Source organism: Paralichthys olivaceus, chromosome 11, assembly GCF_024713975.1.
Source record: "Paralichthys olivaceus isolate ysfri-2021 chromosome 11, ASM2471397v2, whole genome shotgun sequence".
NCBI classification, from domain to species: Eukaryota; Metazoa; Chordata; class Actinopteri; order Pleuronectiformes; family Paralichthyidae; genus Paralichthys; species Paralichthys olivaceus.
In genome coordinates, this window is record NC_091103.1 from 17,185,001 (window position 1) to 17,209,920 (window position 24,920).

Sequence of the window (24,920 nt, forward strand, 5' to 3'; positions counted from 1 at the left end):
TGTGCTGCCAGCTGTGTGCTGTGCTGAGGAGCAGGCTAATCTTAGTAAACATGGCAAGGCCCAAACTCCCTGGGGTGGGAGCACAACATCACCAATCATCCACATCAGCCAATCACGGACGGCGTGCTTCTGGCATGAAACTGCGACAGCAAAGAGCAACGTGTGTCTGATGATATAGGAGTCTTTTAAACAACATGTACAGTGTTTATCTCTCAGAGGTATGTGTACACACAGCTTTAAAAACACAAATCTTTGCACATCCGGCGTTCTTGGCCAGGATATCGTTTCCTCAGTAGCTACTACCCACAACACCACAGTATCAATCAGGCATACTGTATGTGATTCCTGGCTCTGCACACTTCAGTCCTGCGAGGGCCCTACACACTACACCAAGCGGGCGGATCATGTACGATGTGTTTTGCAGACTGCAGCTGATTGCTTCTCCCTGAGCAGTAATGTCTCTTTCCTGTCCTCCCCAGTCAGTTTACTGTTACAGACACAACTCCCAACCATCTGACAGAGATATCAGCCGAGCTCCCTGGGGTAAAGGAGCAGCGGGAGGAAGAGGGGGCATGGCGGTGGTAGATTTCTACAACAGACGGGGAAGAGGTACAGGAAGGAGGAAGGCGTTGGAGGCCTTAAGGGATGGAGGTTAACGGTGTAGATTCCCCACAACTCCTCTCGTTGGACCTGGAGCAAAAGAGCTGAGGGGAGGTGGGGGGTGTGATGATGTCTCTGCTCCCATTCATCGTCTCGCTTTCTTTACACTCCCATGGTCTCCTCCACCTCCACACACTCACTGAGTATTTTAGCAGCTGGCCCTCAGAGCAAAAATATGACCCCTTCTAGGAGTGGAAGAAAATCATACTTAAAGTAAAGTAAGAAGCACAGAAATATTAAGAGTGAAATGTACTTAGAGCACCTGTAATCACTTTTTATAAACACATCCAGGGTCACGTGAAATGATGAAACGGAGGCTCCTGAATCTGAAGCTTCATCTGGAATTTAAGTTCATTGTTTTGCTTTTGGTTTTTGTTCACAGCAGACAGCTGTTTTCAGTGAGCTCCAAAAAGCCACTGATCCCAAACTGCTCACAGACAACGTTAGCAACGAGCAATGAGCTGCTGAAGAGCCAGATATTTCCCTATAGATAAAATCTGCTCAACGTGCAAATAAGAATCTGTTCTCTAACAAGTTTACTGTATTATCTTAAAAGAAGACCATATGTAACTTATTTTGCCACCTAGGGACCAAACAAGCTGCCAGTGCTGGTATGAAGTATAAAAGTTATCTTTTCCCAATGTATTATATTCATGATATTGTTATATGTGATGCATTGATGTTTAAACACCATTTTGTTGTTGTAGCTGGTTGACTAGCTGTTAGTTTAATTAGCTCTGTCAAAATAATAACAAAATCATATTTTTTAAATACATACAACATTATTTTTAAACTTCTAAAACATGGCACAGGAAATGTTTGGACGTGGTTCTCGACATCAAAACGTTGTCAAGTAGGTGCATAGCTCTGATATCTGCCCTGTGGTGGCTAGTGCTGGTTTGGTAGGCTAACTGTTTAGCATTGCTTACATACGACATCATCTCGAGGTTCCACAGTTTTTGAGATTACATCACTGTCTCTGTGGGTCGGGTTGTGAACTCATCATCAATATACATTGTTGTTTCCATTTGACCTACATTTTAATTTTCAATCAGTGCATGTGACGCTGTGTGACTCCTGTAGGCCGTGCGGTGCAGCAGCGACACACAGATTGGTTTTCTCTCTCTCTCTCTCTCTCTCTCTCTCTGCCAATCATTTTCTGTTTATACCCCTGTGTGCTGCCCAGTTTGTCGTCTGCTTCAGTCTGCTGAGCCCCAGAAAACGCTAATGCTGTCCACTTCCTCCAGTGTCTCATGGCTTGAGTTTCATGCTGACTCGGTGTGTGTGTGCGTGTGTGTGTGTGTGTGCGTGCGTGTGTGCGTGTGTGGGGGCGAAACATACAGTCAGTTCAGTATCCTTGAGAGAGGCACATCCTCATCTTTGCGGAAGGGCAGGAGTTTGAGAAATGCACCTCACTGCACACACACACACACACACACACACACACACACACACACACACACACACACTCATTGTAACACTCATTGTTGTAACACATGGTGATTAGCAGTTTATCTTGTTGAGGGAATGAAGTGATCATGAATGAAAGGGATTTTACTTATTTAGAACTTTAGAAGGCACTCTTAGTTAATGATTCATAAGTTGTATAGAACCTTTCTCTGCAGCACATCTCCATCACCTGATGACAGGTTATGAAATCACTCCCATCTCATAACATGAGGTAGAACATGCAGATTTATTACTAGTCTCTAATCCCACATTTCCTTCACTTTATAGTGCCTCTATCTATTATAGTGTTCCTCTGAAGTTCTGTCACCAGGTTTCAGCATGAATAGTTCTGTGTGTGTATGTGTGTGTGTGTGTGTGTGTGTGTGTGTGTGTGTGTGTGTGCAAAAACATGACGCTTCTAGGAGTGGAAGAAAATCATACTTAAAGTAAAGTAAGAAGCACAGAAATATTAGCACAGAAATGTGTGTGTGTGGGACAGAGATGAGCTTAGAGATCGTCCTTCAAAGACCCGTCTCTTGTGTGAACTTTCCCTGATCATTTTCTAATCTTCTAATATATTCTCTCTAATCTGGCATATTGTTTGTTCCACATCTGTGAGAGAGAGAGGCTTAATTTAGGTGGAGGGGTTTTTTTTGCTCTAATCTTTTATGAAGAGAAAAACCCACACTGATGCTCTTGGAAATGACAGTTGATCTGTTTGCAGGAGACACTCCAGGAAATTCTGCAAATGTACAAAATGTGCATGTTTGCGTGTTTTGATTAAAGAGTGTAGTTTCGGTTTGTGGTTAAAGACTGCAGTTTGAAGGGGAAATGTCGCCCAGCGTGCCACACAGATGTCACATTTTTCTGTGTGATTTATGTACATGAATAATCAAACCAACGTGTGTTTGACATATTTCACTGATGCTGTCTTGTGATGTACAGGCAGAGAGAGAGAGGAGCAGGGGGGAAAAGTGCTTGGATGTTGATATACTGTCTCTACAGTGGTGTGGCTCTGTGTGTCAGGGCCCCACCGCAGACCAGAGTGCAAAGAGTTTTATCAATGATGTGATGTGGTTTGGCACCGCTCAGACCAGAGATGGAGGCAGAGCTGAGGAGTGACTCATCCAAACACACACACATGTCGAGGAGGAGGTTGATGAAAGGATGAGTGGACAAAGAGCAACTGTGGTCTTAAATAAATACTGTACGGGACACAAAGAGGAGACATAGAGTCAATTTTTGTTTAAATTAAAAGATGCTGTTAATCTCAGTTGACAGATATGTCACATAATCTTATCAGTGGTTGTCAGAAACTAATTAGGTTTTTACCTGATAAACAGGTTTTGAGATAATTGGTTTTCAAAAGATTGATGCCTACGTGACACTATACTTGTGTTGGGAAAGGTTTGAAACAAAATCTAAATAATCAAGAACACGTTAGGACTTTTGGTAATTTTTTTCTTGGGGTAGGGCGACTTAACCTGGATATGATGGTGGAAGAGAGAAGATCGGGGAGGAGTTTAAGATGAAACCAAATAATTTTGACATAAAAATACCAGAAAAAGTTAAATATTTGTTCAAAATCGTACTGAAATAAACACGTCACAGATCAAGGACTTCATTTTTCTCTATGATATGCATCCATTTTCTCTATGATATTATCCTTAGGGAGATTGAGCCAATTCCATCCATTATTGAGCAAGAGCCTGGGTACATCCTGGACATGGTCGCCAGTTTATCAAAGGGCCGACCTGCAGAGACGATCAACCATCCACACTCACATTCACACCTATAGTCCCCAATTAAACAAACCCCAATCTGCATGTCTTTGGATTGTGGTAAGGAGTACCTGGAGAAACACACCAACATGGAGAGAAATGCAAACTCCACACAGAAAGACAGTCGAACCGGGATTTGCACCACTGTGATGCTTTTTCTCCATGTTTAAAGTCTGTTTCATTCTGTTATATTTTCTTATTTGCATCATCAGACATGCAGGTTGCAATTGTTATGAGTGTGATCCACAGCAGGTAGTTACACCCCGAACTAACCCTGCTCTCCTCTTCCTCCTCCCCAGCCTCTCCTCGGTGGGTTGGCATGGCCCAGTGATGAACGGAGCGGTGGTGCCCGGTAGCCCGGAGCTCTCCTCCTCGTGCCCACTGCCTGACTGGCGAGAGTTCTGTGAGCTCCATGCCCGAGCCTCTGCTGCAGACTTCGCTGACAAGTTCCAGCGCTTCCTGGCAGAGAACCCGTGCTACAACTCGCCCGGCGCAGACGCCAGCTTCTCACAGCACTTTGCCCAACACTTCCTGGAGTGCTTCTCTGCTGCTGTGACCCAGGCCCGGGAGAACCAGGCGTCATCGCCAGGGGAGGACGGCTCCAACTCGGCACCCAAGTACAGCATAGTTCCTTTCCTGGGAATCCAGGGCTGCCCACTGTCCTACGGTCACGACCTCTACCAGAGACGTAAGGACACTGGGGCTTCAAGTGAATCCCTGGACAGTATGGACAGCGGAGGGGGAGGGATAGATGGGGGAGGCAGTGGCCCCACTGCCGCTCGAGGCCCCCAGCCGTCCCACAAGGTGTCTGCTCTGGGACAGTCTCGCAGCTCAGAGGATGTTTCGGTTAGTCACCCAAAGGCTCGCTTCAAGAAGGGCTTCTCCCTGAGGAACATGAGCCTGTGTGTGGTGGATGGGGTGAAGGAGATGTGGCACAGACGGGCCTCCCCAGAACCTGACGCTCCCTCTGGAGCCAGGAAGGCTAATGGGGGTGTTGGAGGAGGAGGAGGAGGTGGGGAGGCTGCAGGGGGAGAGAGGTGGTCCCAGAAACTGCGGCTGCCCAGGGGTTCCCAGGGCCACAAGGCCGAGCTGCTGGAAATCCAGAGGGAGGGGGTGCTGAGGTATATGGTGGCTGATGACACAAACTGTATGGGCGCCGCACAGTGGCAGAAGTGTCGCCTCCTGCTGAGGAAGACGAAGAGGGAGGAAGGAGGGGAGAAGTTCCTGCTGGAGTTCTACGTACCACCAAAGGTACACAAACACACAGACATGGAGGAAGAGCTGGGCTGAGAAACATAATGAATGAGTGAACCAATGAATGAATGAATAGATTGGCTGATCAACAGAAACCTCTGAAATTTGCTGCTTTTCTCTATTTCACATCACTGTAAATCAAATGTCTTTGTGTTTTTAGGCTTCTTTTTTTGCTTACCCTTTTTATCTTTCACCATATTTTGCAGTTTTTTAATCTCCTTACAAGTTTTTACCCATGAATCAAACATCTCACAGCCCTTCAAAAACAAAAATTAAACCTTAATAACACAAATTACCCCAAAATATTCACGACTATGAACATGTAGTCCATACATCATTTTTTTAATGTCCATGATTTCATCCGAACATGGTCCTGTAATCTTTGGGTGGTTGAGGCTCTGGAAGAAGAGCCGGCCGTCCAGTCACCAGAAGGTTAGTGGTTCAATCTGGATGCCAAACTGACACTGAACCCCCAAATTCCCCTGACAGCTGTGACGGTGTGTGACAGGAAAAGTGCTGTGTGAATGGATGAACATGACTCGTACACTGAAGCTCTTAGTGAATAAGATGAGAAAAGCACCATTGCAGTCCCTGCTGTTACCATGTTGTTTGTTGGACTCACCACAGCGACGTCTTCTTCTTCAAGGTTAATGAGGAGTTCATTTTGTGCTGCCGCTGTTTAAAAAGCAGGAGGACGAGCACATTTCCTATTCAGCAGAACAAGATTAGATGAGTTGAAACAAGAATTGGCACCTACATCAATAATGAAAATAATCATTAGTTGCTTTCCTACATGGATCCCAGATATGGATTGGCCTGTTAATCCAGTCTCTCTGACCCTGAGTGACACAACCTTTAGTCGAACCACACACACACTCACGTGCATGCATGTCCACCTCACAATTTTCTGTATGGGATTTCCAGATCATTGCCCCTGACCTTAAGAAGGCTGCGAGCCTGTGCAGCTGAGTGTGTTAATCTGCCACTGTGCTTTGATCATGGCTGGTGGGAATGTGGGAACGGAGGGGGGAGAGGGGTAAGGACAAGTGGGAGGTATACGTGGGAGCAGGGAAAGGTGGGGGTGAGGGAGCTGGTTGAGAAAACTGGAGATTGTGAAAGAGAGAGAGAGAGAGAGAGAGGAAGCCGTTGCCATTGATTTCTCTGACAGTAAGAGATCACAAAGTTTCCCTTTCGTGCGAAAAAAAAAGAAATAAGTATCGATTGCTTTTTCGTCTCCGGCAAACTGGCTGCGACGACAAAATGAAAACAGGAACCGAAATAGTTTTATGAGTCAGTCATAAACTCTGCCAAACTCTGTTAGAGCCACAAAGGGAACATCTCAAATGAAATGTCATGATTGTGCTTCAGCAGTTTCATCTGTTATGTTCTAAACGTGAGGAAATGATTAGCAGCCATGGACTGGGCGGAGATGAGGAGAGGCTTCAGAGCAATAGCTACAGCTTCGATGGCACATTAATTAAACGCACACATCTCCACAGGCCTGCACTGCAGACACGCTCTGAGTTGTTTTATCACTGCCATCCTATTCAGCGCTTACAAATCATAATAGTACAGAGTCAACAGTGTCAGAGAGATAAACGCACTCATAAAATCTCACTTTTGCCCGCTGCTGGCTGGCTGACTGGTTCTGGCTCCGTCCCTGGCAGGGTTATCAATCTGCCGGCTGCTTAGGGTGGCGGAGGCAACACACTGCGGCATGCTAACTGCCTGCATTATGACACAGCAGCAGGCCCCCGAGACGACCCGCTCTCTGTACAACACCAGCCACAATGATCTTGCAGTGTTAGAGAAGGTGATTAAAGTTCCTGGATCCACTGCTTTGTCTGGATCCACCCCACATGTTAATGGGTTCTTTCTTGGCCCACACACTACCCCTCCACCATGTTTCAAATTGGTTCTGTAGTTTTTGCATGATTTTGCTAACAGTCAGAGTAAAATATTACTTGAACTGATATTATATGTGTGCAAATAAAAATCCAGGTCGAGTGAATTTAAATGTGATTTCATAAGGGGACTGTTTGGGTTTTCAGTTCCATCATTAGCTGAGAATAAGATCCCTACATTTCTCAAAAAAGAATCCAAGAAAAACTCACTTAATAACTTTAACATACAAGGGATATTCTCCTTCAGGTTCTTTATTCTAAAATGGGACAGTGTTTAGTTTAAAAAGGCAGAGAGGTAATGATCTACTGAGATGGCTTTCATTGTACTGCCATGTCAGATTTACCTTTAGCCTCAGTGTACCCTCAAGTTCGACCTGTATCGTTGATTATAAGGTCAAAACACTCAGTGACGCAGTTGAAGATGCACAACTGAAGGTATGTCCCTAACATCAACAGTAGATTATAATAATGATAATGTATGTAGGGGTTACTTATAGTGAATTATCACCCAATTCTTCCATTCACCTCACCTCATCTTTTAACCCACTGTTTTGCTTTTAGGCCTCAAACCTTCAATGTTTAGTTGCAGTCTCACAGCTCTCATCAGCATAGTTCCCAGACGCAGTACGCAGCTGTTTTCATCAAGGAAAAAAAGAACAAACCAACCCAAAACAAACTCTAAAAGTTTATTCAACACAACTGATCGAGCATCAAACTGGAGACGGGCAAAGTTAGCAACAGGCAGGTGAACACAGGAGCATTTAGCAACTGATGAGCCAAACGTTTCCCCAGGAGTCGATGGACATCAATAACAGCGCTGCAAAGACTGAATAATGAACTTCATGGAATGAGGTTTGAGTCCTGCTGCATCCACAGGTTCGATTCCAACCCTGCCCTTTGCTCCATGTCCTCATCACTCTCCATACACATTTCACATTTGTACTGTCCCAAACATCCATTTATCAAGTGGACACAAAACTTCATTTGAATATTAATGTTGCTCAGTTTGTACATAGGCAACCAGATAGATAGATATACCATTAATGATATGTAAGCACAAATGACTAGTTTTTGGAGTGAAGAAACCCATTTGAAAGATTTATGTTAAATAGTGAAGGTCTGCAGGTTGAATTTTCTGTATATAAGTATTTATTATATACGTTACTATGTAATAATATATATGTAGACTCTGCGTCATGTGCACTGGTTCATACTGGTTTCCACCAACCAAATGCTGACAAAAGATTTGTGCTTCCAAAATTAGAGAGGTACAGGAAACGGCCCAGTGCTTTAATACAGGAAGTGGTTTGTGACATCTGATCCTGAGAAAAGCATTGTGGGTGTGGACGACAGCCAGCTGCACAGATCAAGATGAGAACCGTGTTACTCCAGACAGATCAGCTGATAAGCCTCGGCCAGACCATCAGTCAGCCTCCTTCTCACTCCGTCTCCCCTGACACACAGAAATAAACACACACGCACACACACACACACACACACACTCACACTCACACTCACACACACAAACACACACACACACACACAGAGCCTCGAACACACTCTTTGGGTCTGTTAAGATTATCATCTGAGATCTAACTCTCTGCAGAGGGCAAACTGAGGCCAGGCTGTTTTCCGTGTTCTTGTAAACTCTTCGTGTTTTATGTTTGTTAGTCAGTCAACAGGAATAATCACTGAGAAATGCAATGCTAAGTTAGAAGCTGCATTAAAACAGAGCTGTGGAGTTGTTTCCTTAAGGATGTGCCATGTTTGCTAAACTCTCTTCTGGTCTTTTAATATTGGCAGGAGGGGTTTGGTTCATTACTGCTACGGCTGTGCCAAGAATTCAGACTGCTCATTGCCCCTTAATTATCATGTGTGAAGACGTTTGAGGTCTGGGAAAAGTTGGGTGTGTTTCACACTAAAGACGTACTAAGTAAAGAGAGGTTGTATTTAAACCTGTAACCACTAACTTTTAACTCTCTATAGAGTTATTTTTGTAGTAACACAAAATGTTTCCGCTTTTACCAGAGGTATAGTTGCTTCCTGAAAGTTTTAATTTAGCTTTGGTGACGGTTTCTGGAGTAGACATGATCAAAACAAGGAGGAAATAATAGAGAACCAGAAATACCAGCCTGCGGTTGTATGCTTCCACCAGCCAGAGCACTTTCAGTCCCTCCAGGTGTTCCTGACATATTTCATTCATAGTGATATGAGGTCGCTGTGACCTTTGACCATTGACCACTTGAGTCCAAGTGACAACTGGTCAAAATTTCAAGTAAATTCTGATTTTGTATGGTTATATTGACCAAATGCTATTCAGTCTATCCTCAAGTCCAGTTGGGTATCTTTGAGTCCAACTGAACATTTTTACAAACAGCGTTCTTTAGATATTGTGTTCACAAGAATGGGTTAAAAAGACTCTGGTCACTGACTATTACCTGAATTTATCTGAGGGTTTCAACTAACCAGTGGGGAACCTGCGGGAAATGTGACACATGACGGATTTGAATGCTCCCCTGACGATGTCCTGATAAGTAAGTAAAACCTTCACACTGTTAATCTGAGCTTCTATGTGTCTGTTTGCTTTGGCTCTAGTCCTCAAAGCCTAAAGTGAGCATCCCTCTGTCAGCCATCGTGGAGGTGAGGACCACCATGCCGCTGGAGATGCCTGACAAAGACAACACCTTCGTTCTTAAGGTAGAAACAACACAAACAGCTTCTTTAGCACAACTGCACCTGCATGAGTTGATTAGCATGATGGGAATAACCTATAGAGCTTGAAAAGTTGATGATAGCTTTATGACAACAAAACAGGCTGCTGGAAAATGAAGTAGCCCATGTACGTGCTGAGTTCCCTCTGGATTTGTGTTGTTCTGTGCCATGATGATGACGTTTGAACTGAGCTCAGTGTGTGATCGCACTGTTTGGCTGCGTCCACAGGTGGAAAATGGGGGAGAGTACATCCTGGAAACCATTGACTCGCTGCAGAAAAACTCCTGGGTTGCTGACATTCAGGACTGCACAGACCCGGGGTAAACCACCAGATAAATATTTGCTGTTGGCTGAAGAAGGAGAGAAGGGGAAATAGGGTGGATGGGACGGAGGGAGGGAGGGAAGGGTAATACACACAGTCATTAATCATCTAATTAGTGGAGTTTCTGACAGGTTGCATGAGCACAAACACGGGCGAGCTCGCACCGCTGACATTCCTCAAGAGTCTCCTTGGTCAGCGGACGTCAGTCGGTGCAGCTCAGGATGTAAACAGATTATTTGAGTCCGTGTTTGTATGACGAGGATGTATGTTGAATTGTGTGTTACGTTCTTGCGGTCCTCCTGACCCTCCTGCTTGTGTACAGGGACAGCGGCGATGACATCGAGCTGGCGTCGTGTCCTCATGGTCAGGCCTCCAAAGACTGCTCCATGGTGGCCTCCTGCAGCTGTGAGCTGCTGTCTGAGGGTGAGCAAAGACTGAGCAGCACTGTCCCCTAAAAAGGACAAAATCAAATATTTTGATCCAAACAAACGTGTTAATACATAAAAAACATCTTTAGGGGTGTATCGAGCTCCAGAGAGGTCGTGCCCTACAGCAGCAGAGCATTACAGTGCCCCCTCAGTCCGCAGCAGGGAACCCCCCTTCACCCAGCACCCATCTCACATGCCTTTGGAGCGCTTCCTCCAGTCTCCCGAGGCTCAGGCCTCCAACTCTTCTGCAGGTAAGAACAGAGACATCTGATTTTTCTCTCCAGGTTATTAATCTCCAACCAGCTGAATATACACATACAGGAAAATAAACACAGAACGTGGATTTATGTGTGCTGCTCTGCTCAGGTGGCAGTGAAGGTGCAAAAGACTCGGATGGCGATGCCAGCCTGGCAGGTTACCCATGGTTCCACGGTACGCTGTCTCGCGTGCGTGCAGCTCAGCTGGTACTTGCGGGCGGGACCAGGAGCCACGGGCTCTTTGTGATTCGCCAGAGCGAGACAAGGCCGGGCGAATACGTCCTCACCTTCAACTTCCAGGGTAAAGCCAAGGTGAGTCGATTAGAGACACGACATTAAGTGTACATTTAATCAGAGAAGGTGGGATGTTAGTGTGTTGTGTATATGTACATACAGTGGTGCAACTAATATATTTTTGATTTTAGTTCTATCAATATTTTTTGGTTAATATATCTCAAGATTGATTCGAGATTTATAAACTTTATTTCTAAATTATGAAAAGTCTCATCCTCAAATCAGATTGTGCCTGTTGAATTTAATAATAGGTTAACATTTGATATGGTTTATAAAATATCAAACGTTTCCTCCCAGCTGCAGTCTGGTTTTCTGCAGCTGTGTTAATTTCACCCAGGCTTGTTCTCTTGACATTTGGGATGTGGCTGCTGCAGCTCACAGCGCTGACCAAGTTGCTCAGGGTCTGGAAAAGATGCAGTAATGTCAATGTTTTGTGTTCTCTTATGTAACGTGATCCCTGCACATCACTTCCTGCCAGCCGGCAGTGTTGAGGAAGTGTCAGTTGCCGCCTCTTCCTCCAGTGTCAGCCTTGGCATTTCAGTTCCTCTCCTCCCACAGCGAGACGCTTCTCAGTTAATGTCCCGGCCTGTGACCCGGTCTGTCTGTTTCAGATCATAATTGTGTCTCACACTGAATTCCCCTTTCCTTCTGTTTTTTCTGCTCTCTTCCTTCCCCTACTCCCTCTTTTTTCCAACACTTTGACAGCATTTGCGCTTGTCGGTGAATGAGAACGGGCAGTGCCACGTCCACCACCTGTGGTTCCACACTGTGTCGGACATGTTGAGACACTTCCACGCCCACCCAATCCCCCTCGAGTCTGGGGGCTCAGCTGACATCACATTACGCTCTTATGTGCAGGTGCAGCGAAGCTCCACCACAGGTACAGATAACTACTCAGACATATAACCTTATAGTCATTGATTCTGCTCAGCACTTTCTCACATCCTTATAAGATGCTTAATTAGTGCTGGAGAGGTCAAACCATTCGGACTAAGTGAAGAGTCCTAGGTTGTGTTTCTATGACAAAAGCCCAGCTCCTGGATTTCTGAGGCCAATATTGATATTTGAGAGCAAGAAAATACATTTAGTTTTGATATGAGTACAACAAACTCAATCTCTGATGAATAATGGAGACATGGTGAGTTGATTCCTGATTCCCTTCAGATTTAAAGCAAGACTATCTGATATTGAAAGAAGAATCAACACATCCTCCTCTCACAAATGAAAAGTTGATTTCACAAGAAATAAAAAAGGACTGTACTCAGTTCATTTCACTCAGGTTTTGCTGGCTTGCCTGATTTGGTCTGACCAATACCTTTCATATGTTTAAAAAGTGTATAAATGCTATGGCTGATATTATGTGCAACTTTTACACTGAGTTGTAGCATTTGTCAGTATCTTGTGTTCATATTTTGACTTGCAGAGATTTGGAAGAGTTTGGCTGCCGTTTCTCAGGTCATCGAAAGAATAATGGAGTAATATTAAACTACCAGAAAGTTAGACATGTTGATGGATTGCAGAGGTTTGTCCGTACAGATGGAGGAAGCAAAGCTACAACTCACTGAACCCCCCCCCACACACATACAAACACACCAACTCACCAACTCTGCTCCTGCCCTCCTCTCTCCTGGCATGAAATGAATGCCCTCCTGTACAGGAGAGTGAGTGGGCGATTATACCGCAGGAGTTTTGCATGCAGGCCGAGACTCCGGCCCCAACCCACCCTGGTGGTCACAAAGAGGCCCTCTGTTTCCCCAAATGCTGGACCTACACAGACTCATGCACTAACTCCCATGCACATAGAGTAAGGGTTTGATTCAGGGCGTTTAAAAGGCTTTATTGATACACTGGTCAGGCGTGTCTTTGGCACTAGTGTTGTCGGTGTTATTGCCCACCAAGAGAAAGGATAATAAATGAGGCCCACACTGCCTGTGTTTACATGCTGCTCTGTGAAGGAGCTTTTTGCTCACAGCTCACCAGTAGAAAAAAATCATCAGCAAAACAGATGAATCTATATTATTCAGCCAGTGTATTTAAACTCTTTCTTTCTTCTCCTCCCCATGACTAAAGATGTGACTGTGCCTCCAGTCCCCACTCCACCCAGGGATGCAGGCTGCCGGACAGATTTGGCCCAGCCAACCCTCCATCCCCCTGGGATGACAGCGCCTGCAGGGCCTCCCCCTGACACCCCGCTCTCCTCGAGCACCTCCTCATCGCCCACCACACTTCCCTCCCTCTCCCGCAGCGACCCAGGTACTGGAGGAGGAGTGGGAGGAGGGTTACAGAGCCGGAGCAACAGCTCTGAGCGTCTGCTGGAGGCCTCTACTGGGGCATCTGAGGACTACCATGATGCTGACGGGACCCGCAGGGCCCGAGCTGTGGAGAACCAGTATTCTTTCTACTAAAACCACCCAGGGCAGGGTTCAGTCATGTATTTTCTGGACTGGATGATATGCAGAAAGTCGGTGGTGACATGGGATGATGAAAATGATCCAAATCACAGGATCATCCATTGTTTTGTTTGTATCAAGGCAATTTCCTGTTCCTCTGACGTGAGAAAGGGGGTAAGATCATGCCAAACCACGTGTCTATGCTGATAAATCCCTCAGGCTCTTTCAAATTTACTTGTCAAGGACGGGGGTACACAGACGTGTATAGAGGGCTACAGGTAGAACAGAGAGGTTGAGATGTAGAAAACACAATGGAGAAGATAAACATAGGTGGAGAAAGCAAGAGGAAGTCATCTCGTGGGGTCATGTGGCTTTGATTCACCTCTTCTAACCATTTCCTGTTCACCCTTGCCCACAGTTCCCTGGGAGCAGAGCCCGTCTCACCACTCCGCTGGAGGACTGAGAGATTAAAATGACCCTGAAGAAATAGTCCCTCCCTTCAGAGCTCCCGAGAGCATCCGAATAATGTTTGTAAAGCTGCTTTGAGTCTGTCCCGGATATCCTCACTGTCCCTGTGGGGTTTCCCTACAAAGTCTCTCCTCTACACTAACATCAGTGCAGCAATCATGGGTGTGTTAGTGTTAGCCCCGAGATGTTTTCCTGAAATGTGTACAGCCTAAAGGGTCTTAGTGCCTGACAGTTACCTTGGACTTGAATGGATTGTTGCCTACAGCGTTGAAGGAGAGGATGTTGACATATATTCACAACGGCCCATGAAATAAATGCAGGTGATTATTTTACTCATCGGTTTCTGCTTAAGGCGTACCGAACATTCATATCTCCACAGACTGAAATGGTTTCGTTCTCACAGTTTTGTTGGTAGCTGCAACAGGTGGTCATATTTTGAGTTAAAAATCAGTTTCAAAGCATCAAACGGAAAATGAACAATACAAGTTCAGACCGTATGAATATGGCGAGGTGTCATACTGGGTTATTTCTATGAGTGTGTGTGGAGTCCAAATGTTTTTCAATGATTGGTGTGCTACAGTAGTGTTTCCAAACATGGTTTCAGGGTCCCCTTTGTCTTATGCTGGTTCTGTATTCAAGCTCATCATATCGATAACCTGTAGATTAGAGATGCTGTTAATGTAGGAGTTCACTTTGAAGTAATGCCTTGAAGATATTATTATACCAAATCCAGCAGAGGGGGGGGGGGCTTGAGACATGTTTGCTAGGAAGGTGGGAGTATTGTGCACTGTTTGTGAAGCCTGCAGATGAACATGTGGCTGAACTGGAACAGTTAGTCAGATTAACAGTACTAGATGACCATGCTTGAAAACAAAAATGTGTGTTATACTGACCCAACAGTGATATTAAGATTTTTCCTAAATCCTCAAGCAGTTGTTTTTATAAAAAGTAATGTAGCGTAAAGATTGGAAACAGGGGTTTGGGCACAGCTCGCCTAGCTGTCTAACAAAATCCATTCTCCACCACCTTGCTTGTTATCTTAACAACCTGTATCTCATTTGTTTATTTCATGTAAAATCACATTTCACAAAATGTCAAAAACTTCTTGGACCAGTAAAGATTCCAAGCAATTAGTGATTGAGTCCGTCCAAGAAATATTCCAGCATACATCCCCTTGTAAAATGATAACTTGTTGTTTTTAAATTTTTGCTCAATGAAACAAAATGAAAGACATAATGTGGGCAATAGGTAGACCTAGATTTTGTTCCAGACTATCTTAAATTATCTGAGTCTAAAGCAATAGCTAATTAACTCATATATAATTTGTTTATTTCATATAAGTCAAAGTGCAGCGTCAAAGTCACTGGAAGCAGCTACAATATTTATGCAACACTTTAGTTCAGTCTGAACAAACATATCAAGACTCAGCGTCTGTCTCATCAAGCATGGCCATTTAGCTTCGAAGGTTACATTTTGATTGGGTGGAGCAGACAAAGCAGTTCATGTGCCAATTTGAATCCTATTTTTGAAACATATTTATTCTTCGGCTGTTGTAAATGACATTTTTCCTATCGAGTCTTATTTATGTAGAGTTGATTGATTCTTCTTGACGAAACATCCTCAGTGAAACACGTCTGTCGCAACAGTCCATCTCACATATCACAGATTGGCTCACGTCTCCCATTTATTTTCTTAACACTTCTTAAAGCTGAATTTTTCTGTTGTCTGAGTGAGTTTTGAAGAGTCTGTGCAATTTTGTACAAAGTGATGTACTTGACATACTACTTTATATTTCTGTGAATAAAATATGAACAAACAATGTCATGTGGTAGTTATTCACTTGTTAATGTCTGAGGATTCAGGCTGAAATGTTGGAGATTAAGAGCTCGGCGAAATCAAGAGCTTTACTGAAACAAACATACAAATTGTCGCTTTGCAGGATGAAATTGTCTTTCTATACTTCTTCCAAACTAAGGGTAGAAGTGTGAAACATAGTTTTTCTAGTGTTTTAGGTTGTGTTAAATAAAACACTGTCAGCCTATGTCCCATAATTACACTATATCACAAACACACTTTAAACTGTTTTAAATATACCTGACAGCTAGTGAACAGGGTTAAAAGTGTTTGACTTGTATTGACAACTGACAACATGATACCACATCGACCTGGTCTCAAAACTGTCAGGTTTTCAGAGAAGCTGGACAAAAATAACCTGCGTTAATCTATTAGCAGCCGAATGAGACGCCCTGTATTTGCATCAGTATCACCACAGCCCCCCCACCCCCACGCCCCAGCCTTCATCTGTAACCCAGACATCATTTGAATGAACACAGACGCCCTCTAGAGGTCAGTTGATAACACTTAGAAATTAGGCTGAGTAATTTCACATATTTACTATGATTACTGATAAATAAACATTAAATCAAAGAAAAAATATTATATTTTATTATATCTGCTCAAACACAGTTTCAATAGGACAAAATAAACATCAGACACGTTGTGGCATCCTGTTAGTACTTTACATACATTGATTTGTACTCAAATGTCTATAGGTAGATGCCAAAGTGTGGCTTAATTCATCAATAGCAAATGATCTTATGTTCAAAGTACCTTTCTACATTAAAGAACCAGTGTTAGGAGGTATTGTGCGCTGTCCAGCATGGAAAGTTTATTCTTCTCACCCTTGGGCAATTTGAAAGAACAGAAAAAAAAAAAAAAAAAAATCTATTTAAGCTGCCCCCCCAAAAAAGGGTTTACATTGCAACTTTTAGAACAGTAGTTGATGACACAACTCTCTAAATATGCAACTTTTTCCAGCAGAGGTTGCAGCAGTGTTTACCAGTTTTATAATAAAATGTTTAAAAGATGTATTCAATATAATCTCTTATCAACCTTTCACAGGGTGCATTTGAAAAAGCTACATGCTTAAATCAACGCAGGAATAAATAATTTCACATCTTGCTATGTGATCTGCAGATTTCCAATTTCCACTTGTTTTTGTTATTTTGTTTTTATTAATCATACATTTCTAGGTAAGTGTTTGTGTTTGTAAAATGTGTTTACACTTTTTGTATCCTATCCTTTTGCATGTAAGTGATGGAAGATACAACCCACAGTTCTTATTCTGTGTTTATCTGACAACTGTATGGGGCTCTGGCAGGTTGTGTTACACATCAAATTATAACTTTGACAGTCACAGTCATACTTTTGTTTCTCTGGGTTGTTTACATACTGAGCTTCAGTGAACATATAAAAACAAAGAGTGAATTCTGTATTCAACAAAAAGACCTGTAACCAGTTGATTTGTCCAACACAAACTGCTGCAGCCTCATATTTGTTGCAAAAACTTCAAATAAAAGCACATCAGGAGGGGACCTCTAAATGGCCGGAGTGAACAGGAGGAATGATGACAGTTTGAAAACCTATTTGTGTTCATGTCAGCACCTGACTATTTTTTTTAGACACACTTGACAGGTTGTGAACTTTAATACATTGAGCTTGTTGCGATACATTTTGTGAGCGAGTAGCTTCAGAGAGCCAGCCTCCATTTCCTCCTGCAACATAATCCTCATCCAGCATCAGAAACTGTGCAACACAAGCAAAAAGTCAGCGGTAGCCCCCTCCAGCTCTTCCCCCCTGAGTCATAACATGTAACCCCAGAGGGCAACGTCCGCTCGCTGCTTGTATTTCAGGGCCTGCTGACATTCACAAATAACACCCCTGCCAGTGCCAGCAGCATCACTACAGTCATCTCCATAATCTTCCCCTGCCTCCACCTGCCCAGATTCTGCCTCTGCTTCTCCTTCATGCGCTCCTTCCTGGCTCTCATGTCCCTCTCTCTCTGCAGCTGCTCCCCGTAGTGAGCCTGATAAAAGGCGTCAAAATCAAACATGGTCTTCCCTGTGGCCTGGGAGAACCTTCTGGCTCTGTCTGAGTTCCTCTGCTGTGGGGGGGCTGTGGATCTGCCTGTGGCCTCTTTGGAGGATGGTCTCCCTGCGCTTTGGACGTCTGCCTGGTTCAGTAGGCCCCGGTCGTACTTCCTCCTCAGGGTGATGTTGCCCAGCACGGTGTAAGCCTCGCTGATCTCAGAGAAGCGCTGGGTGGCCTCCTTGTTCCCCTGGTTCCTGTCGGGATGGTAAACGAAGGACTGCTTGTAGTAGGCCGTCTTGATCTGGGACTGCGTGGCACCAGGGGTCACTCTGAGGATATCGTAATAGGCCGTCCTGCTTCTGTGCAGAGGAGCATCCTTGGAGCTCCTGTCACTCCTCCAGCTGTAGTTCCTAGTTGCTGTGCACGGATCAGGTTGTGGTTTCAGTCGTCTCAGTCTCTGTGCACAGCCCGGCCTCTCTGATTCCTGCTCCGCCAGGATGAAGATGACAGTGCAGAGAGCTCGGAGCTGCTGATGAGACCTGAAGGTGTCAGGAAGGGTGGAGACAGCTCCTCTAGTCCAGGGGGTCATCCTACAGGGCAGCAGCTTCTCCCGCAGGAGAGGATGTGGTCCTGCAAGGTGGTGCAGGGTTGATTTCTGAGCCTGCAGCCTCACTCTTGTATGAACAAACCCAAAAAAACGTGATGAATCCAGCTGCAAAGACATCGGACAAAGCAAACGTCTGTCATCCTGCTGCTGTTGACTTCTTCTCCCTCTGTGAACTCTCTCTGATCGGTGTTGTGCAGCTCTACTCTCTGACACCGGCTGATCCTCACGTTGATCCCGGTCTGACTCCTCCTTAACCCGGCTCTCACTGACGGTGCAGTTCACCAGCAGAGACCCGGGGCTGTCGCCGGTGATCACGGGTCGACTGTGGCTGTTCCTCAGGGCGGACAGTCGGTAAACTCCGCCGCCCAGCCTCGATCCGACCTCTGCCATTTTACCAGAGAACGGACCATCGGGGAACAGACCGGAAAATCAGCTGCAGCATCCGGCAACGTCATTCGGGAAGCGACCAGTAAGCGTCAATGTTTACAGGAAGTAATTTCAGTCGACCAATCATTTCACAGGAAAAAGGTGACGTATTGATTTCTTGAATAATAAATCTTTTTTTCCCACTAAACTTTATGATTCTCTTAAAGCTTTGTGTAGTTTACTAACGTGCATCTTGTTTTTCTCCAAAATAAATTATTTAAGTTATGAGATTAATGTCTGTGTGTTGTTGTCACCTCGGTTATGGGACAATGTTCTCAATCCTACATTTTTTGTATGTGAAATATTTTTTGAAAGTATTTCAGATATAAAAAAAAAAGCAGGGTTTAGCTACCATGGGAAAAGTAAAAGAAAACAGAATCAAACAATTAAGATAAAAAATATTAATAAAGTGAGATTCTTTTCCATTTCGTTCTTTTTTTTTTAAAAAAATTGGGTTTTATTCAATTACATTTTGCAGCTTAGCAATGGCCATGAAACACAAGTACACCTTTTTGTAACATGATGTCACCCAGACCTTAATCCCCGTTTAATCATATGTTATTAATTGATTAATCAGTGAGCTCCAGAAAGTATGTGAATTTTGTTTTAATTACATCTTTATTAATGTTTTAATCCCCTTATACCTTTTATCATAATTTATTTTATTTTATAGCATCATCAGAGATTAGTCTTATGTTTATATTGAAATATTTACTGATATATTTAGTTTGAGTTTTGAAAAAGTTTCTACAAATACAATTATTGTCATTATTATAAGTAGTGGTAGTAGTATGGTAGTGGTGGTAGAGGTAATATAATAATAATATAAGTTTAATGATCGTAGCAGGAGTTAGATCTTTACGTAGTTCACAGGATGAAACAGTAGGTGGCGATATAACCGTTTATTTACGCAGCGTTGCTTTCATTTGAGTCGACGAAGTAGAGTCTTCACGTGTGGACTGAGTCTGTGCCTCCACAACACTCCGCCGCTGTTTAACCTGATATTACAACACGAGTTCTTCACAATCCAATACCGACACACACACGTACACACACACACAAGGATAAACATGGCGTCCAGCTGTCGACGGCCTGAACACTCAGCTCCTCCAGATGTGGTGAGTCTCGAGCTGTATTGTAGCTGCTAGGCTAACGTGTAGCTTCAGCTGCAGTATTGGGGATATTTAAAGCCCTGTAACTGTTGAGTGAAGCTCGCAGTGTTACTGAGCAGTGTTACTGAGCAGTGTTACTGAGCAGTGTGTCCAGGTCTTAATGATGTGCTCACATCTCCACAGTTCTACAATGAAGCGGAGGCAAAGAAGTACTCTCAGAAGTGAGTCTGGATGTTACAGTCTTCACTGTGTGTGTTTCTGTCATGTTGACTTCCAGTGTACAGAAAAGCTGAGTTTTCTGGTCAGTGGTTAATGGTTAGGGTTTGTCCTCTAGTGTTAATGCAAGTCCTCAAGAAATGTATATTATATGAAGTGTGTGTGTTTGTGTGTGTGAGAGAGAGAGAGATGTAGAGAGAAGGGAAGAGAGAACATAAATGTGTGTGGGTGTGTTAGATTTGAAGTAAAAGTAGTATCTCTATGTAGAAAATACTCTGTGAAAAGTAAAAGCATATAAACATACTTGTATAAACACTTTGTTTATTACTATTATTATTGTGTTCACTGTTATTGGAATATAACTATTTCTACTACTATTAATTATTCAGATTATTCAGATTTTAATTAATTCAATTTTGCAGATAATTAAGCAAGACTAGTATTAACTATTTACTGGTTAGCATATGAATGTCCTCCAGGACCACAAAAGTCTAATTTTATCTTATCATACTAATAATCAGAGGTTGTATAGCAACTAGTTACTAACATAACTTAATACAAGTACTGTATTTGTCTCTATGTCGTAGTGTAATAGAAGTATACATTTAAAGTTGTGCTTGAACTACTTAGTTACTAGTGTGTGTGTGTGTGTGTGTGACTGTTCTTTGTCTTTGTCATGTGTGAATGTTTCATTTCTTCATGTAAGAATGTCTTTACATTAAAAGAAGTCCTGTAAAACGATGTGGTTGCTTCACAGCTCTCGAATGATTGAGATCCAGACCCAGATGTCAGCGAGAGCGGTGGAGCTGTTGAACCTGCCGGAGGGAGAGCCGTGCTTCCTGCTCGATGTGGGGTGAGTGACACTGACTGTGTTTACATGGTCTGCACTGTTAATCTGATTTAGACAAATTCACCATCTAGTGCCAGGTTTTCTGATAGAATTAATATACATAGCATCTCAGAGCTCTGTTTGAAGTGTTGATTGTAAAATGCTTTAATTGTACATTTTGAAGTTTATCATAATACCTTGTAATATTCAGAATAACATGGATCTTGTATTTGAAATGTGAAGGACTCAGGTCTGTCTGTCCTGTCTCTCAGGTGTGGCTCTGGTCTCAGTGGAGACTACCTCTCAGAGGAAGGACACCTCTGGGTTGGGGTTGACATTAGCACCGCAATGCTGGGTTAGTTTACGAATAATTAAAGGAATCTGTCTGCCGATTTTTCTCAAAGACTTCTCATCTAATCGACTTTTTTTTTATTTATACAAATAATAATGTTTGATGGTTTGGTATATTAAAAATTAATTCAGAGGCTTGTCACTCTGAGTGACCTTTTAACTGAGGCGCTAAATAATTTATAGTAATAAAAAATATTTTTTAGGCTTTGTTCATTTGTTTTATTATAAATTGCTTTAAAAATGTAATCGTCTTCCTTTGATAGATGTTGCACTGGACAGAGAAGTAGATGGAGATCTTTTACTGGGGGACATGGGCCAGGGGATGCCTTTCCGACCTGGCACCTTTGACGGTTGCATCAGGTAAAAATCAAAGCACACTTGAATTTTAAAAACAAAACAAAACGTGAAGTAAAAATCGGACTCAGTTTTTTCTTAATGCTTTCTCCTTGTCAGTATTTCAGCGCTTCAGTGGCTCTGTAATGCCGACAAGAAGTCACACAGTCCTCCAAAGAGACTCTATACATTCTTCAGTACTCTCTACTCTTCTCTGGTAAGCTTCTATCACTTCTTAGACAAACATTTCAACATCCGTTCCCCATATTTTACAGTGAAGACCTTTGCTTATATCGCCTTGCTCTTTGTCTTTCAGTCAAGAGGCTCACGTGCAGTTTTCCAGCTTTATCCCGAGAACTCAGAGCAGGTGAAAATACACTGTGGGCGGTGGATGTAAAATGGAACATTTTACACTGATTCCCATACTCACCTTTTTCTTCCCTCTTTCCAGCTGGAGCTGATCACGACGCAGGCCATGAGGGCAGGTTTCAGTGGAGGAATGGTGGTGGACTATCCCAACAGCAGCAAGGCTAAAAAGTCAGTATCTATGAGAAGCAGGGGCATTTACTTTGACTGGTTGAGCTGCTCCTGTCTGCATTGATCCCTTGTTAATAGCCTGTGAAATTAGTACCAGTTTACTTGCAACACAACACTAATTAGAACAGAGCAGCATCCATATTGATTCGACTGTTTCTCATTAGCCTGGTAATGAATTATTACACTTTAAAAATGGTTTGCCTGATTTAACTTATCTGTTTCTCTCTCTCACTCACACACACACACATTCACATCTTGTTTCCAGGTTCTTCTTGTGTCTTTTTGCTGGAGCATCAGGAGTCCTTCCCAAAGTAAGAAACAAAGGATTTAGCTGTAGTGGATTTTGAGAACTGTTTGATATGTTTTAGCCACATTTTGCTCTTTTTCTTTCATTCTCAGGGATTGGGAGCAGAAGCGTCAGACAAAGCAGTTTCAAACCAGGTCCAGTATTCAGGACAAAGGTAATGATAGTCACACAGCAGGCGAGACACTGGCTGTCTTGATATGCAGGATATACCATGATTACCAGAAGTAATCAGATAACTGTGATTTTAAAAAAACTGCTCACATATTTGGAGGTTGTTTCAGAGTTTATATGAAGTTACTTGTTGGCTGATGTGTTTTATTAAAAGATGTACAGTGATGAGATAGTCAGAGGCCAATAATGATGCAACTAGTATTTTTGCCTCCATGCAGATGACAGCTGTGGCCAGAGGCTTTATGAACATTTTTGAATACTTGATCTTAGAAAAAACCTTTCATAACTGAATTATTGAATGTTTACCAGCCAAAATAAATGTGTAGGCTAAACAGAGTAATTACTGGATTAACTAGTCTGTTGATTTATTATTATCTATAAGAACTAAAACAATATTATAATTATTCATATATTTGATTTCATCTTCTCAAATGTAAGGCTTTCAATTGTTATTTTATTTCTTTATTGTGTGATAGTATACTGAATAAAGAATATTCAGTATTTTGATATGTTAAGTAATTTAAAATTTGGAATTTTGGAATTTGTGAAACGTTGCCAACATATTGACAAATTGCTGACATTTCAGCTAGCTCAGGCTAACGCTACAGTACCAGAAACTTCTTCGCTGCTCTAAATACTAAATAATGTCAGTACAGAACAACTGCTGTTTTAGAGCGGTTAAGAAGAAGTGATTTCAGGGAAAAGAAAATTGCAGTTTTATCTGGGTGGAAATAATATTCTTAAAAGACCCAATGTTTTTTTGGCTGTGTCAGAGGCATTTCTAATGCTGTTATCATCATCAGAACATCTCTTGAAACTATTCCAGTTTATTCTGAGATTTAGCAGGTCTTGGCGGTGATAAGTGCAGGTTCAGTTATACCTGTGTTGATGAAGCCAAAAGACCTAGAGAAATCTAAAAAGGGTCGTTGTCCTCCCTGATTTAAAACCCTGTCAGGCAGGTTTTCCTCCCTTTCACATTTCTTTTTTTTTGGATGAGATTTGTAAAAGAACATTATGTATTTGAAATGGTCTAATCAGCTACACTTTGTCCTTGTGAAGATGCCGGTTCAGAAACATGAAAGGCAAATCAGGGAAGAAGGGGCGAGATTGGATCTTGGAGAAGAAGGAGAGGAGGAGGAGACAAGGACGGTACGTCAGCATGACTGTGCTTTAAACTCTAATGGGACAAATTCATTTGATTTATTAATTATGTTGTGCTCAATATTCATGTTCTGAATAATGCAATTTAAATTTAGTTTTAATTGAATCCCCTATGATTAGTTGTGTTTTGTGATGCTTGCTGACGCCTCTCCTCCCTGCTGCGTATTTGTCTCCTGCAGGGAAGTTCGAGCCGACACTAAATACACTGGACGTCAGAGAAGACCTCATTTCTAGCTGTGACTCATGCAGCTGGGCCCTCATTAGCTCCCGTCTGTGCCTCCCCACACACACACTCACCTCTGGAGCCACAGAGTGTTTGGACTCAAATAATTTCTCAACTCTTAAATTCAAGTGGATGGGAGAGAGTGAAATGCTATCATTTTTATATTTGGTCAAGTGTTTGGGAAATTGTTTCTCACACACATTGGTAAGACTGCTCTCTCTCCGTGTTCATGCTGGATGGAGAATATTAAGTACATGAACAGACGTGTGCTGCCGGCTGGTGACGCAAGAACAACACAGTCACAGAATTAAAACAATGTTCATAGATTATGAAATGTCATCCTCCATTTCTGGTAATCTGATTGTTTTATCTGTAATTCTTTCTCAATTAAAACTAAACAATTAAATATTTGTATTGATATTGCTGTGTTGTTTTTTACCAGAGTATAAAAGAATTCAAGCAACAAGGTTTCACACAATCCTATGATAGAAAACATACCCCTGCTTGCAACTTTATTGGGTACACCCCTTACAAATTCATGGAAATGAGTTCACTCGCTTTCTTAGTACACAGACAGACAAACAAATGACAATGAAAACACAATTCCAATAGGGTCCTTGTGCTGTCAGTGCCTTGAGCCTTGAGGTGATTTAAATTGTTCAGACTAAAGGAAGTTGACTAAGTAACCATCAAACAGTGCGTATGGACCAATGCATATTAGTGTATTTGCAATTTAAAGATAGAATTACAGTTTTTGAAAATTGTATTCAACTTCAATTATAATACAAAGAAAAAAGGCAAGTCATGGTCAAATGATTCATCAAACAATATCAACAAAACAGTGATTGGTAAGGATAG

At 42.7% G+C, this 24,920-nt stretch overlaps 3 protein-coding genes across 4 annotated transcripts in view; 2 read left to right on the forward strand and 1 right to left on the reverse strand.

Annotated features, from left to right (window-relative positions):
• LOC109647225 (SH2B adapter protein 2) overlaps positions 1 to 15,738 on the forward strand; it is a 20,455-nt gene extending 4,717 nt beyond the window's left edge. For both annotated transcript variants that reach the window (XM_069534212.1, XM_069534213.1), the window contains exons 2-9: positions 4,190 to 5,141; positions 9,644 to 9,745; positions 9,989 to 10,080; positions 10,405 to 10,505; positions 10,600 to 10,761; positions 10,877 to 11,079; positions 11,767 to 11,941; positions 13,132 to 15,738. In XM_069534212.1, coding sequence (XP_069390313.1) covers positions 4,221 to 5,141; positions 9,644 to 9,745; positions 9,989 to 10,080; positions 10,405 to 10,505; positions 10,600 to 10,761; positions 10,877 to 11,079; positions 11,767 to 11,941; positions 13,132 to 13,466 — 2,091 coding nt within the window. In that variant the 5' untranslated portion in view covers positions 4,190 to 4,220 and the 3' untranslated portion in view covers positions 13,467 to 15,738. The remainder of the gene's footprint in view (positions 1 to 4,189; positions 5,142 to 9,643; positions 9,746 to 9,988; positions 10,081 to 10,404; positions 10,506 to 10,599; positions 10,762 to 10,876; positions 11,080 to 11,766; positions 11,942 to 13,131) is intronic.
• Positions 15,739 to 16,341: 603 nt separating this feature from the next.
• dnajc30b (DnaJ (Hsp40) homolog, subfamily C, member 30b) lies at positions 16,342 to 18,848 on the reverse strand. Its single transcript, XM_020108764.2, has one exon. The coding sequence runs from the start codon at positions 18,784 to 18,786 to the stop codon at positions 17,608 to 17,610; it is 1,179 nt and encodes a 392-aa protein (XP_019964323.2). The 5' UTR covers positions 18,787 to 18,848; the 3' UTR covers positions 16,342 to 17,607.
• An 892-nt stretch (positions 18,849 to 19,740) lies between these two features.
• bud23 (BUD23 rRNA methyltransferase and ribosome maturation factor) lies at positions 19,741 to 24,472 on the forward strand. The gene is made up of 12 exons (XM_069533888.1): positions 19,741 to 19,940; positions 20,118 to 20,155; positions 20,908 to 21,003; positions 21,252 to 21,334; positions 21,594 to 21,690; positions 21,784 to 21,880; positions 21,980 to 22,030; positions 22,115 to 22,200; positions 22,466 to 22,511; positions 22,600 to 22,661; positions 23,738 to 23,827; positions 24,019 to 24,472. The coding sequence occupies exons 1-12, from the start codon at positions 19,893 to 19,895 to the stop codon at positions 24,071 to 24,073; spliced, it is 849 nt and encodes a 282-aa protein (XP_069389989.1). The 5' UTR covers positions 19,741 to 19,892; the 3' UTR covers positions 24,074 to 24,472.
• The last annotated feature ends 448 nt before the right edge of the window (positions 24,473 to 24,920 follow it).